General features: G+C 31.0%; 3 protein-coding genes across 3 annotated transcripts; 1 reads left to right on the forward strand and 2 right to left on the reverse strand.

Annotated features, from left to right (window-relative positions):
- The first annotated feature begins 1,260 nt into the window (after window positions 1–1,260).
- LOC113522737 (NADH dehydrogenase [ubiquinone] 1 beta subcomplex subunit 8, mitochondrial) lies at window positions 1,261–3,115 on the forward strand. The gene is made up of 3 exons (XM_026908534.3): window positions 1,261–1,421; window positions 1,502–1,719; window positions 2,834–3,115. The coding sequence occupies exons 1-3, from the start codon at window positions 1,334–1,336 to the stop codon at window positions 3,044–3,046; spliced, it is 519 nt and encodes a 172-aa protein (XP_026764335.1). The 5' UTR covers window positions 1,261–1,333; the 3' UTR covers window positions 3,047–3,115.
- An 882-nt stretch (window positions 3,116–3,997) lies between these two features.
- On the reverse strand, window positions 3,998–5,454 carry LOC113522855 (mediator of RNA polymerase II transcription subunit 22). The gene is made up of 3 exons (XM_026908697.3): window positions 5,147–5,454; window positions 4,346–4,456; window positions 3,998–4,267 (listed from the first exon to the last, which is right to left on the reverse strand). Exons 1-3 carry the CDS (start codon window positions 5,241–5,243, stop codon window positions 4,050–4,052), a joined length of 426 nt encoding a protein of 141 aa, XP_026764498.1. The 5' UTR covers window positions 5,244–5,454; the 3' UTR covers window positions 3,998–4,049.
- Window positions 5,455–7,921: 2,467 nt separating this feature from the next.
- On the reverse strand, window positions 7,922–16,338 carry LOC113522536 (argininosuccinate synthase). Its single transcript, XM_026908253.3, has 10 exons — window positions 16,194–16,338; window positions 16,012–16,117; window positions 15,419–15,579; window positions 14,615–14,699; window positions 14,357–14,502; window positions 13,146–13,267; window positions 12,023–12,174; window positions 10,608–10,699; window positions 10,347–10,495; window positions 7,922–9,231 (listed from the first exon to the last, which is right to left on the reverse strand). Exons 1-10 carry the CDS (start codon window positions 16,256–16,258, stop codon window positions 9,065–9,067), a joined length of 1,245 nt encoding a protein of 414 aa, XP_026764054.2. The 5' UTR covers window positions 16,259–16,338; the 3' UTR covers window positions 7,922–9,064.
- Between the last annotated feature and the right edge of the window lie 34 nt (window positions 16,339–16,372).

The following is a 16,372-nucleotide window of genomic DNA, read 5'->3' on the forward strand; positions in this document are numbered from 1 at the left end:
CGAACGTGTCGGATCGTGTTTTGTTTACTTCGTATTGTTTTTTGATCTTTGCTATCTTAAGCGTCAGTGTTGTTTTTGTATGACAATAACACTGTTAGTGTTCATTAAAGTGAGAAAGCTCATTTAAAATTGAATCATGTCAAAAAGAAAATTTTGGGTATGGATTTTTTTTGAACAATTGAACAATGATTCTCGTAAAGTTAAGTGTAACCAATGCCAAATGATAATTACTACAAGTATGAACAACCATATTAAGTACCGACATCTAACCCTGATACCTGAGTTAGGTTCTGCTAGCAAATGTTCAAACACAGTCGATTCTTCCCAATTGCAAATTCAAGCAGCAGAACTACCTACAACAGAACGTACTCCATTAACTTCAAAGGTCGGTTTACTTCTATATCAGAAAAGCTAAGTAAATATTGAAGATAGTTTTGCTGTACAATGGTCACGTGAAGATTCAAGATCAAGAGACATTAATATTGCGATAGGTAAAATGATTGTACTTGACAACCAGCCGTTATCAATTATCGAAAATATCGACTTTAGAAACTTAATAAGAAAAGTTAAACCAAAATATAACATACCGGGCAGAAAATATTTCAAAATGTTTAAGACTGATTGATTATGAAATAAAAATATTAAAAAATAATCAAGGTTTTTATTTAATGTAATTCCAATAATGGTAATAAACCAGTAGTCGGCGCCAAATAATTGCCGACTAGTCGCCGACTATGATAGTGGCCGGATAATCGGCTTTACCGACTAGTTGTCGACTAGTCGGCACATCTCTAGTGTATATAAAATTTCTGTTCATTTACATTATTAGATTATATATTCGACACAATTCATATAGAAAGTATGCAAGCAGGTTGTATCTTGAATTATCTACCAAATTCAGATACAACCTGCTTGCATACTTTCTACATAAACTGAGTCGGATATATAATCAAGTAATGTAAAATTTGTTATTGACATATCAATATGAACAAAAAGTTTACATCCATATTTTCGATACACTAGCCTGTTATGAATTGAGAAAAATAGCAACTGATAGTGTATCTATCGTTCTCTTTTTACTAATTATATTTACATAAGAAGAAAGGAGGCAACCGTATGATTTACAGTTTTTATCATTCCTTCTATTCCTTGTTCTTAGATGTTATTGTGAGAAATAAAGAATTCTAAAGACTTTAAGGGTATCCTTTAATTTTTTAAAAAGTATATGACATAAATGAAAACTAAATGTCAAGAATGTCAAGTTACTGTCAAAATGTCCTAATTAAAGAATGCTCTCATTTGAGCTCTAGGCTATATTTTCTTTTCTGAAAAAATGACTAGTTTACTGAAATCAGTGGTTTTGTCTAAGCAAAACGTGCTTCGTAAAAATTCTGGGTTGATTTTCAATGCCGTGAGGAATCGTAAGAGCAATCTGAGCTGCTAATATTTATTTTCTTAGACCTTTAAATTGTGCCTTATTGTTACGTCACTGTGTTTTCAGATTGGAATTATCAATATAAACCCGGTCCTTACCCTAAAACACCCGAAGAACGTGCTGCAGCAGCAAAGAAATATGGATTGTCAATTGAGGAATATCAACCATATCCCGAAGACATGGGTTACGGTGATTATCCCAAGTTACCGGACATTGGTGCAGATTCAAAAGACCCACACTATCCCTACGATTTCCCAGAGTTGAAAAGGAATTTTAATGAACCAGTAAGTTGAATTTCAAATTACAATGTAGAAGTAGACGTAAGTAGTAATAATCTTATATATAAAGTCTCTATATAGATATATAGAGATATATATATAAAGTGTTATAGTGTTTGCGGTCATACTCTTCCAATATGACTCAACCGTATTTTATTCGTCGAAATTTTTATGTATGCAGATATGAGAATAGACTGAAGTATATTTCATACCACTAGATGATTATGATTTTTTTTTAATGGGTGATAATGGAATGGTATGCACTATCTGTATACGCTGGCAGGGCACCAGTGAGAGATGATAGGTGACAATGATAGCAGGTCAGTTAACACATCTTGATGAATTCCTCTATGAAAACATGATGGTTTCCAGGGGGAACCATGTGGAGGTGTACCTGATACAACATAATACATCCTGTATTGCTAGCAATGGCACAGTTAAACCCCATTACTAACAATCCCTTTCCCTCTTTAGATGATTATGATTAGGATAAGGGATATCTGGATAGGGAATCCAGAAAATTTGCACATTGGTCATAGCTTTATATATTTTACAATGGCAAATTTCAAAAGAATTTATTTTTTGTAAATTTGAGATTTGGTAATTGGAATAAACTTTTTTGTACACTTAAATTTTATTTTTCTAAAAAGTTAAAGGACTATATAATGATACATATCCTGTGAAATAAAAAAAAAAAAAATACCTAGGCTTTTTCCACATACATGTGTAATGTTAAACATGAAATTAGGAATATTCATACCATAAATGATGATTTAAATTAATGCTCTTATGGATAATTAATATTTAAGTAACTGTTATTTATCTATTCCATATTACTACATACTGTCATTGTCCTGAAATTTTAAATTAAATAGAAAGTTTTTGAAATTTTAAGAAATTAGTTAATATTTTAACTACAGTTTTTTTTTTTTTAATAAATCAAGTAGGGATATTGAAAATAATTTGTTTCTGAAATTTAACAATGCCTGATTTAGATTTGAATAATCTTAAGTAATATTAAACTCTTTTAAAAGACCTTTTCGAAACATATAAATCATATTTAGCCAAATTTATTCTTTCTAAATGTATTTGATATGTATTGGCAAATAATTTTTTTTAGTTACATGCAAGTGCTGAGATTTTTGGAGAAGATCGTTATGATATTAGTATGAGACCTCGTTTCTCATTGTTGCACCAGTGGACATGGTTTCTTGGAACACTTGCAGGAGCATTTGCATTATATGTTTATTTGGAAGACTATAAAGTTGGAAGACCAGTGACTGCAAAGCAGTATCCTACTGATGGACCTCATTATTTGTTTTCACCAAAGTAGATGTTTGATTATAAAAAAATATGTAACTTAATTAGTCATGTCTATTAATAAATCTGTTCATTGATAATATACTAATGTATTTATTTCACTAAAAATATTACTCATTAAAATACATGCTTCTCATTTTTTGGTTGAAAGAGTAAGAAACCTATTGCAATAATTGTTTTGAGAAAATCATATACTCCGATATGGCAATAAATGAGGTATTTATTACGAACCAGCCTCAATTTCATCTATTTTTTTTAAATTGGTGAAAATGGAATGGTAACCTCACCAGTGATATTGATATTATGCTGGAAGGGCACCAATAAGAGATGCTATATGAGGATGAAAGCAAACCAGTTGACCCATTCTAACAATGGAACTAATAGACCCCATTAATAAAAATCCTCTTCTCCCCTCCCCCCTATATATGATATTAGTAAAGGTTCGAGATATCTATCTGATGGATATAATTTTAGTAAGGAACAATACCTCTGAATTGTTAATGATGTAGACTACTACTGGCAAGTGTTGTCAGGTTGACCTTTTTACTAGATACTATTGTGCTTCAGCTGAATTCTTCACAATTAACTAATGATAATTTTATTATTCTGTTTTTTGATCAAACTCATTTATAGCATAGTTTTTGTTAATATGAGTAGTCAAATCTAAAACTGTATACATTAACTCAAAGGGCAATAGAGAAAGTAAAAATATTCTTAATTTGCATTAGGCTTAAACTGCAGGTACTGCACATGACTAAAAATATCAGTATCCCATAGACAGTCAGTATGAATTTAACAAGCCCGCCTTTTTGTAGATAGTAATCAAAGCAAACAATAGTTGACAAATTACTTTGACTACCCATTAAGAATTATAGTCATGAGCATTTTTTAATAGGATGACTGCATATAATTTCATATTTAATGCTATGTATGGAAAATATGTTGGTCGGTATAAAAACAAATATTTCACTTAAATTATAATTTATTTACATCATAACACTATCTAAAAATTAAATTTATTTATAGATACTAGTAAAATATTCATCTTCTAAATCATAAAGGTCTGCTGCAATATCATCTCGCAGAGACATAAGTTTTTGATCACATTCCTGTTGTTTGGTACGAAATAGTTTAGAATTCTGTGTGATTGCTTCATTGACTGAGGGGAAGTCATTTAATATCAGATATTGTTTGATATCTGATACTAGTTTCATGAGGGATTCCCCAGCTCTTACTGAAAAAATAAACAAATAAATAATACAACATTAAGAAAACCTATTTATTTAAAAATGAATAATGCATAAGCACATACCAATATTAGCAGCTCTGACTTGCATTTCTAAAGTGTCCTGTTCTATTTGGGTCATTCTGTTTAACTGAGATTCATTCTCTCCTCGTTCTCCTTTGGCTAGTCTTATTATTTCTAAAATAAATTAACAATTTAGAAACAGAAAACCCCATATATACTAAGCAGATAAAGGTTTTTAAAATAGAAGGTCAACTTCTCCAAATTAACAAAATTAAATAAAAAAACACATATTGCGGTAATTAGTTACCCAAATATTTTATCATTAAACAGAATCTAGGTTTTTCATCAACTTATATACTAAAACATGTAAATTTTATAAAATAACTATAATTTTTCCTGTTATGATATTCATCAGTTATTAACAGAAAGTCAACAAAACATTTCACATGTTTTTAAAATAAGAGTATCCACTGACCAATATTTTTAAGAAATTTAGGTACTTATTTTCATTCTAATAGACAAAACGACAAATTGACACTAACTTGGTCCAGTGGCAGGAATGAGATTATCCTGTTTTCATAGGTAAAACAGTATTACAAGGGTATATTTTAAAATTAATCGAAAGAGTTCTCATGTTTATTTTTTAGCAATAAAGTTGAAGTGTTCAAAAACTATATAGTGGCCAATAACTGAGGCGTTTCCCCTACATGGAGTACCCGGAGGAATTAACTGCAAACTTATTTGGAAATGAATTTTCATATAAAAATGTATTTGAAAATTGTGGAATGAGCGACGAAAATAATAGTCTTGACAGTAAATATTTAGGCATTGTTTACAATAAAAAAGAAGTTTATACTTCATTACCTTCAAAATTTTCCAGCATACTTTTAACGTCTTCTTTGAGTCTTGTTGTGTAAGATTTTAGTAAAGCTTCTTTATTTTGTGGTAAATTTCTATGCATTGTGGCTGGTAAAAAGAAAGTTCTAAAATTAACAATACTTGTATAAAATGATGTATTTTCGACTATCCAAAATACGATTTAAAATCTAACTAGTATTTAATAATAAAATTGAAGTTCATCCTAAGAGAACCATATATATCTATTATTTAATTATTATATTCACATGAACAAAACAAAATCAAAGAATATATAACGAAGTGATAAGAAATGACACTTCATACAAGTCATAAAATGACTTGGTCAGGAATATCTTACTAATCTGTACAAAATCTTATTTTTTCTCGTTATGTTGACCAGCCTGATGTTCAAAATGGAAACGAATAAGGTTATAATTGTATTATAGTTTGATAGTAGAAATACGGATCATGTGATAAAAGAAATTTATAAATTTTTATGCCAAATTATATGTTCCGATGAACGTTTTTTTGAAGCAAAAATAAAACAAAAGATAATACATACATACATACATATCTGTCACGCCTCTCTCCCATTAGGGTAGGCAGAAACAATGGAACGCCAAATGCTTCGATTCAAACAAATTTCTTTCGCTTTTTTCACATTCATCAATCTTTAAAAAGATAACATACTTAAATATATATTTTTGTCCACAATACTACCTTAAGATCTCAATATTCTAATATAGTTGATAGTAAACACAATTTTTCAGCACTTTCCATAATATCCAATTAATTTATATATACTTCGTAATAGAGTTAATATTAATTATATACAGTCGTAATCCCCACGTCAAAATAAAAATAAATATGAAATACACAGCTAAAATTGTTCCACAAATAGTTTAGATATCAGCCATTTGCATCAAGTTATTATCATTTATCTAAACATTGGCATGACATTTCCTGACCAAATTCATACATTAAAAACTAATATGGAAGTGACGCAAGTCTCAACAAAGCTTAATTATCAAAGATTAACAGACTATATGTAAAGATTTTTACACAGAGTAAGTGATCGATGAAATCATTATTAGATTGACACCGGCCTTAGATGTGTGGTGTATTACTGCTCTGAAGATGTTTGGAACATAATGATGGCGTACACGCCGCGGTATAGGACAGACCAAAAAAATCCTCGAAATAAAACACCACATACGAAAGAATGAGTATAATGTGAAAAAAAAAAAAATTACAGTACAAAATATTTTAAATCTACAATGTTAGAACCTGACTTCCAGGGAATTATAGCGTGTTTACGCGTGTTAACACAGCGCCATCTAGTATCAACGTTAGAATTAAATCAAAATAACAATAATTGTATATCCGCACTCATTAACCATCAATATCTCAGCAACCGCTGATCACACAAGAAAATTAAGGAGGGTTTTGAAATCTTGAATAAATTTCCGACAAAAATCAGCTATGGTTTTTCGAATTTTTTTTTTATTTTTTACATTAATTTGAATAATCAAGAAAAAAAGGGCTTTTGGTATAATCAGGCGCTAAGATGGAAATACTGAGAAAACCAGTAATGTTGAGTGTGCCTTTTACAGTTCAATATACCCACAAAAACCCAACAAAGTTTCAATTCAATCCATCGAGCCGTTTTTTTGTTTTATTCGATCGAATTTTTAAAAAAGTTAAAGGATCTGAATTATCACGATTTTGATTTTAAATGATCATAATCTTTAACAAAATGCAAACAAATGTTTTTCAGTTTTTTTTATGCATTTTTATTGACAAAAATGTTAAAATTTATAGATTTTTTAATTAAAAAAAATTTTTTTGAAAAATTGTGGTTTTTGAATGACTCCAAAAATTTAAAAGAACAATAGGTATTTGCCATTTTTAACGCGATTCTGTTATTGCATTCCATGATTTTCCTGAGTGAAGCGCTGTTTTTAAAATGGCGATATGCTTTATAATGGGCCTATTCAAGACGGCCGTAATGGATTTTTTTTATAGCTTGGTAATATAATTTTATAGAAAAATGTTGTTCCAAGGTAAAAGAGAGCGCACTTCACACAAGCCAAGTAAAACGACTTGTTCAGAAATATCTAACAAATCTACACAAATAAATCCTCCTTTTCTCGTTATGTTGGTCAGCCTGATGTTCAAGATGGAAACGAATAGAGTTAAATTATACTATAGTTAGATATTTTTTCGATATTGTATAATGTACATATTTCTAACGGAAAAGCAGATCATGTGATAAAAGGAATATATAAACTTTATGTCCGATGAACATTTTAGCATTAAAAAATAAAATAAAACATTCTTAAATGTATTTATCACTTTATACAATATTACCTTAAGATCTTAGATTTCGTAATATTATTGCTAGTAAACACAAAGTTTTAATACTTCCGATATCTGGTCAATTTGTGACCAAATCCATACATTAAAAGCTAATATGGAAGTCATGCAAGACTGACGACTCCTTTTTGCGAGTGTCATGTTCGAGGATGGATTGATAAGTTCGGTAAAATTAAACAAAGTCTTGATTCTTTGAAATCTTCAAATCAGTAATTTAATTTCTAGTAATTTTTTACCATTTCAATTATTGTATAAGTTACCTATATCTATAAAAAATAATATTATTTTACGAACACATTTTTCTGTATCATATTTATGCTAAAATTTATGTTATATATATATATATATATATATATATATATATATATAAGGTTATACAATATTATACCTATAATGTAAGATTGTATTGTACTATATTTTATTTATTTAATGACATTTAATAATTGAATTCCATTTTAATGTTTATCAAACACGAAGCACGCTGTGTTTGCCGATAAATGTAAGAACAGTTAGATTTAATCTGTCAATGTATTTATTGTATTGAAATGTTTTGCTGTATCTTATTTTGGTGATTCAATAAATAAATATTTAAAAGTAATAAATAAAATAAATGAAAAATATAACATATTTTTTTTTAATAATTATGCAAAATAAGTTATGTATTGGACACAACTATTATATATGAAGATCGCAGCGTTGTCTACTATGCGAGCTTGTATATTGTAAACTAATTGTCATACGATTAGAAAATATAGAAAATAAAAAAGCATAATAAGGGACACGGGGGGGGGGGGGGGGGAAGAGAAGGCAGAGGCGATATCACTGGGTAGAATCTTCAAAGTACTCTAAAAACTACCGGTACAAAAAAGTTTCACAAAATGACGTGAAAGGTGAGAAAGTTGATATTTTTCTACTAGTCTAATAAAATATATCAAAATATATAAGTTAATAACTTAGGTTTCATAAAAATCAAATGTTTCTATAGTGTTCTTCTGTAACGTGATTAAAACGTTAAAAAATAGGTATGTACATAATCTACGTTTATCCAATTATTTATTTAACTCTTTATTGCACCAAAAATATAAAAATATACAATGACAATTAGAAAATTAAGTAACTGAAATACAGTAACATAAAGTACAGATTAAATTATATAAATTAAGATACAAAAAGTGGTCTTATGGCTATATGGGTTAGGTAACTCTGAAACCTATTGTTTATGACCAGATTTAGGGCCAGAGATTTATTGAGAGAGCGCAGCTTTCCTATTATTTATTTATTACATTACATATGTTATTATTATGTGTTACTATACCATTGTGTACTTCCAATTATGTTTAAGAATAGCCGTTGTTGTGAGTTATAGAAAATTTAACTTAACATCAATATATAATAGGCGGCGTGCAGGTCGTAGGGTATTGGATTTTTTTGGAAAAATATAATGTATTTTGGTACTAGTATAACTTTCTGTGACATAGGGTTGCCTTTTGAGGCATACTTAAAATGTGATGGTATCCGAAAAGGTAAATCATGATTCCAAAAAAAAAATTAAAATTTTGTATATTTTGTAAATCTAGAATATTCTTTGAGACGTAATGCATTTATATTTATAAATCCAGTACTATCTTCTGGTGAAAAACCACCGGCGACGTCCATAGACACTAATTCCTTGTTATAGAGACTAGCTGTTGAACTCTTTCTGGCTAAAATGGTTACTGTAACAATAAAATTTTGTTGTAAACATGTTTATCCATCTTCACGCAAGGATAGGTAAAACGAACAGTTAGTGCTAGAGAAAAAAACACGTTGTTCTACATTGACTTGCATTTTTATAAAGTTGAAAACAGAATATAGTAGTCAAAATATAGATTTTTTCAATAGGACTCAATGAAAGCGTTAACAAAAGTAATTGACCCGACAATAAGACAGCCTGTTAAAATCCAAATTGCACTATAAATATAAAACCGATGATTGAACAAAATATGGTTACCTTTTTGTTATAATAGACTATGGAACACTCTTCTTTACTTTGTTAAGAACTTTCTACCTATCCGTAAACGATTACGTGATACGTAGAGAGGGAATATTTAGGTGGTTTTTTAATTAGAATGTTTGAGGTTTCTACAAGTATATTCTCTTGCCAGCAGTACATTGGGTCGATCTCACGCTGTTTCTCTTGGAAAATATCTTAGTTCTGTTGAAATTAATTATGATGAGCTGAGCTGAGAGATGAGCATTGTTAGTAATGGAGACTGAGAATCCTATTGCTAGCAATATACCTAACCATGCCGACCTCATCGCGGTTCTCCCTGGAAATTATCATTGTTAATTCCTGAAGAATTCATCATGATGGGCTAACTAGCCTGTTTTCATTTTCATCTATCACCCTTCACTGGTGCTCCGCCAGCGTATCCTGTTTAGCGCAGGCGGGGTTACCATACCATTTTCACCCATAAAAAAAAAAAAAACTGATCTGCTTCATCTACTATCTCTCATTGGTGTTTGGCCAGCGTATATCGATAGGGCAGGCGGGATTACTATTTTATAGCCAACCTTTAGAAAAAAAACTTACTTGATTACTAGTACCTAGGCAAAATTAATTTATAATTATGAGGTTACTATATCTCTGTAAATGAAATAGCTGGTCATACACAGCATTTAGTTTTTTCTCATGCATAGTACGTATTACAAACCTATTTAGAAATCGATTTTCGTTTGCCACTTGTAGTTTATATAGCTTATAGTTTTGAGGTTTAGTAATAAGTAAATAGTATTTTGATAAAGATATCTATAAAATATAAATAGATTTAGCATAGTTAGTTGTACATACCATTTCCTTTGAAAATTTGGATTGTAACTGTTCCAGCGACTGATTCTTGTGATAACTCTAAGCATTTTTTTGTATAATTAGCCTCAGGAGAAAACCAAAATCCATTATAAACGAAATCCGCCATTTTATCTTGAAGGTATTTTTTTACTCTGTGATTAAAAATAGATAATTGATTTATATTTGATTTATTGCAATTAATTGGAGCTGGTTAATTCAATTCATAATTACATAGATAAAAAAAAAATCTATTGTAATTCTTACCGTAAGACTTCTCGATCAAGAGCATATGCTTCTAGGTCAATATGCGCTTTGTGTAATATTGTACCAGCTGGTGTTTCATACAGTCCTCTTGACTAAAATTTATTCATATATTAAAATTATGTTTAACAAAAAATCGACTTCAACTTTGACAAAACAAGTGGCACAAGTATGGGATATAATAAACACAAGATATTTTTAAATACACGTACAATAATATTGTGTCCAAGCCAATACAACATAGGCGAATGGTTTGGTTCTAAAATTGTAATGCATTAAAACAATAGAAGGATTTATTTGAATATATATTCCAATAAATATTATAAGTTCATAATTTTAATTAAGGCTATCAGATATATTTAAATATTTGTTTATCTGTACGATTGTCTTTGGAATTTTTTAAGATCTATATAAAATATAATTCTTGCATCCTTTTTATAACAATTTCTCTAATGGGAGGTTTACTGTAAGATATTTATTAGTAAAAATTGAACTTGCCTTACATTTATATTAAAAATGTTTTAAAGTAATTTCTGTTTTCAATAAAGAACAAGGATAAATCACGGCTAATCATCATCAGATAATTTATCTGTACATGTGCCTAAATAGTGGCAAACATTGAACTTTTAGGCGTGTTCTCACACTGCGATCAGAAGAGCTTTCAAAAATATCTTAGATTATACTTTTGCCTACGAGCGTGGCATGAGATTTGGGTGGAACGTGTACGTGACACACGTGTTTATTTTTTTTATGCAGCTTGTTTGCCATTCTAAGTGAATGGCAAACGAGCTGACGGCCCACCTGATAGAAAGTGGTAACCGTCGCCTATAGACATGGGCAGTACCATGGACATAACAGGGTGTATTGTTTCGCCCATAATACTCCCCATGCGTTGCCATTTCTGAGGATTCAGGTGTTATTCCTCTGCACTCTGTCAATTCAAGCCATATCCCATGCTTCAAACCGTAACATAGTCATGCAAACAACTGCCTTACGGTTGAAACACGAATGGGACAGAGGTACCCAAGCAAACGACTTTTGTACAAAGTTTCCCTCTGGTAATTTGTTTTAACTTGTTTTAAGGGTATATAGTCATGTTAAACGTTTATCGACAGACCTTTCACCACAACTGCAATTTAAAAAATAAAATTCACAACTAATCAAATTTAAATTTCGAAATCTTACTTCCTATCTTTATAAATATTATAAATGCGAATGTGTTTATTGGCTTATTACCTTTTGATGCTTAACTATTCAATTGATCATTATGAAGATGAAAAGGACGCCAACTTCATAATTCCTGATGAATAAAATAGTAGTGTTTTTGGAATTGTGACTCGCAGAGACAGTGTATATTCAAAGATCAATTTAAAAACAAATAAATGTTTTTATTAACCTACGTTCATATTAATACTTACCTTCAATCCAAGAAAGCGATTCTCAACGATGTCAATACGACCAATTCCATGTTGGCCTCCTAGCTTATTTAAAGTCTGCACCAGAGGTAAGAAGTTAGTAACAAGTAAGGCATTTTCATGGCCGCTCGGGATTCGAACTGATACAGGCAGACCTAAATTAACATTTTTGTTATGTAAATTAATGGTTAATACATAAATATCTAGCATTCAAAGAAGAATGGGGAAATGAGTCGTGCCCACTCCAGAATTGTCTGGTGCCCGTCATAAAACAAGGAGCGGGGTTTTGAACTAAGAGCATGACATATGAAGGAGTGGATATGCGCTTTGTTTAAGAGATTAGGGCTGCTCTGAAAGATAACCTTATATACGCCAACGTATTTAGCGATGTAATTTTACATAATGATATATTGAATGTCATAAAATAATCTCAATAGGTTACAAATTAAAGATCTTTCTACGGATTAGGTTTCACATATTAAAGGTATAGTACTCTGAGTTCTAAAGGTAGATAGGTACATAACTATATACAAATAATAAAAAATAAAAATTGTTAGGTGGCTGTACCGTAAACAATATGAGTATCACGTAGGTTATCCTGATATATATCCTAGTATTTTCCTATTAGGTATGGTGGGATTAATTCCCTAGAGATAAGGCGACGTCTCTGCTAGAGTATTTCTTTAATAGAATTAGGGAAATAAAGTATCATGCGTCAATATTGGTCCTTGTAAGTATGTCTGATTCAGAACTTAGTAAGCGCGACCGCAATTACGAAATATTTGCTCTACCACGGAAAAGGGCATTGCATACTGATCAGGCATCATTCACTCATCTGCTAAATGATATTTTTACAAGTTCACAACTGGATTTATTTCACTGTACTGCCACAACGTTTCGCAGAGCGGTAAAAATTACACATAACTACATTTTTAGTGTCCATTATATAATTACAGTATGTTTTTTATTACTGTATTATTTGTATTATTATTGTTCTATAGTTTTTGGTGAGCGAAAATTTAAATGAACGAAGACTGTTGCTAGATAGGTAGGTATAGGATCTATTTATCGAATTATATCTATTATTCGAATTTAAATATTTGGTATGATACGCATTAAAACTGACCTTTTTCAAAATTTATATCTATTATTGATGGGTAATCTTCAGTTTGTTGTAGATCACGGGTCATTTTGTAAATTCCTTTTGGAGGGATAGCTGAGGGATCTTCTAAAACCCCTGACTCGTAGCTACAAATAACAATATTATAAATAATAATAAAAACCTTTATTAATATTTATATGCTAGCTCACGTATGTCTGATATAGTAGGTGCACGTAATCAGTATGGCCTTAAGAGAGGGGCTACGTTCAAAGGAGGTGAAACAGACGCCACGTATCGTTACGTTAATACTTTTGACAGAACAGCAGGACTGTGCTCCTAAGATAAACTGTCTAAGACGGCTCACTCGTTACTCATGGTAAAAAAATTAGGTTAAAATACAGAGACTGACACAAAACCACTGCCAGTAATTTTGTACAGAAGCTTGTGATAAGTTTTCACTAAAAAGGGCGTTTAATCTGCGCCGTTAAAGCCGGTCTATAGGTACATATAATAACAAGTATAAATAGGTATAAAAAGTTGAAAATTGTATTTGAACTAAGTTTCTTTTCTCAAACATACTTGGAAATGTGAGCATTATTTTGACAATCTTCTTCGAGATAAATCAAATTGCCGTACTGGCTAGATACATGCGGGCAGCGGCCGGCCAAAGTTCTATGAAAATCCATATCTGTCGTGTTTTGCGGCCAGATAAATTACTATGTAAACTTATATCTGTTCTGTAATTTATAAATGGAATGAACTTTTACTTCGAAACATGGCTACCAAGGAGGTAACTAATACAAGGTTTTATTTAAATTTCGAACTGGCTTGCAAATAGAAAGCTGTTTATTGAAAAAAAAAACAAAGGAACATTATGGCGCGTGAAAAATTATTATTGTTTGTTATTCGTCATTGAACTTAAAAAGTAGAATTGTGTTTTTGATTTCCGCGCATTGTTTGAGACAAGTACTACACAAGCCTTGGCCACAAGGCATTGTTGGACTCACGTATATGTGCCTCGGCTACGCCTCGGCCCACATTTGCACATTCGTCCATCAATGCCTCAGTTGCTGGCCGCTGCTGTAATGTACTATTGAGAAATTTGTTTAATTTACTAAGTAGTAAAAATAAATTGATGGTCTTTATAATTAAAATAACTACAAAGACTCAGTGGGATTAATGTTAATAAATACCATTGTTGGTGAGTGTGTATAGTTTTTTTTTATACATCTTACCTTACATGCATAATATTTTCATCTGTTGACCACGGTTCTTTGGGCGTAGCGGCTACAGGAATGTTTTCTTTCTTTGCATATTCTATAAGATCACTTCGTCCTTGAAATTTTTCAAAAAATTCAGGTAGACGCCATGGGGCTATTATCTACATGAATAAAAAGTCAGGTTATTGTGACATAAATACTTCTTTAAGTATTTATATATGCAAGTATACGTACTTATTTTCATGTAACTTATCTAATTAAAGAAATAATTACCTTGCCTTCAGGCCACAGTGAATATACACTCAGTTCAAATCGAACTTGATCATTACCTTTACCGGTAGCGCCGTGGGAAATGTAGCTGGAATTATAAACGAATATAAATGCCGTGCCGGTAACTAGTTTTTCATAAAAAAATATTTTATGTGAGGATTTGGCTGGGAAAATTTCAATTTAAAATTGTATACTCGTAAAACATTGTTTGCCATATAGTTGATAAGAGACAGGTAATAATGAGTAGATAGAAAAAAAAAAACTTCTGTTTCAGAAGTGGAAACATGACAGGATTACCTCAGTCTACACGTGACCACGGCCGGTGTAACCTGTTTGAAACGTCGAGATACCTCAGGCAAATTATCATAGTTTACTTAAATAATCACGTTCGACGCAGTTATTTGCATGGCCGTGTTTCGGTTTGAAGGTTGGGATATGGTAGTGAATTTACAGAGTACAGAGGATAATAACACCTGAATCCTCAGGAATGGCAACGCATGGGGTGCATCATGGGCGAAACAGTATACTCTGTTATGTCCATAGTACTGCTCATGTCTATAGGCGACGGTTACCACTTTCCATCAGGTGGGCCGTCAGCTTGTTTGCTATTCTAAGTTGCATAAAAAAAAGTTCCTGTCTCTTATGAACTATAAACCATACAGCGTGAAAGTCTAAAAGTTAATATTGTTTGCTGTACTAGGTTATACAAAAATATCCTGTTTTATATTTGAATTTCTTAAACCAAATATCTGCATGTAGTCTGTTACTAGTGTGATACACGTACACGAGCGCTAAAGTACTACTTACTTTGCTCCAAGTCTTTTCGCAGCATTCACTAGTCCAACCGATATGCATGGTCGAGCCAGAGAAGTTCCTAGATAGTAACGATTCTCATAAACTAAACCCATTTGTATGGCTGGTAACATATAATTACTTATAAATTCTTCACGTAGATCTTCTACTATTACCTGAAAAATTTTTTTCAACAAACACAAGATTTTATATATTCGGTATAAGAGCATTGATAAAGAATACTAATACCTAACAAAAATAAAAATTTTTGCGATGATTAATTCTCCTTTCTTAATATTTAGTTTTAAGGAATTAGCAGCAAACATTACAAAAGGGAAAGCATAAAAGATCGTAGAGGTCGCAGTAGTGTTATATGTTTTTATGCCTGCCATTTCTCAATAATAATAATAATAGTTACCGTACAGTATTTGCAAAAAATATGTATAGGTATAAAATAGTATTTTTACATATTAAATGCTTATACTTTAAACTAGTATTAAAAAAAAATATTTGCGTACTGAGTTTTCAAGAAAGTAGGTACGAATCTATAATTTAGTCATTTTGTTAAATTTGAAATTGGTGTTATCAAAAATATTAAATTTGCTTACGTCTTTGGCTCCAATGGTAATAGCTTTTTGTTTAGCCTTTTGGAAATCTTCATTTTGTCCAACATCCGCCATGTAACAAACGACATCGTAGTTCTTTTGAATCAACCTATTGGAATATATTGTTTACTGTTATAACATTAATTTAGTGCTGCAGTATTAAAATATATTTTTTTAAACATTACCATTTTAGTATGCAACTAGTGTCCAATCCCCCGGAATAAGCAAGTATTACGAGATCTTTAGTCATTTCTTCTAGCTTCAACGGAAACGTCCGAATCAAAGGAAATTATTGTACGTAATAATAGAAATTATAATGATGACTACACTAATCTCTGCAGGTTATCATCTCGGGTCACAGCAC

This window comes from Galleria mellonella, unplaced genomic scaffold (genome assembly GCF_026898425.1).
Source record: "Galleria mellonella isolate WM207_F2 unplaced genomic scaffold, CSIRO_AGI_GalMel_v1 utg797, whole genome shotgun sequence".
In the NCBI taxonomy this organism is placed as follows: Eukaryota; Metazoa; Arthropoda; class Insecta; order Lepidoptera; family Pyralidae; genus Galleria; species Galleria mellonella.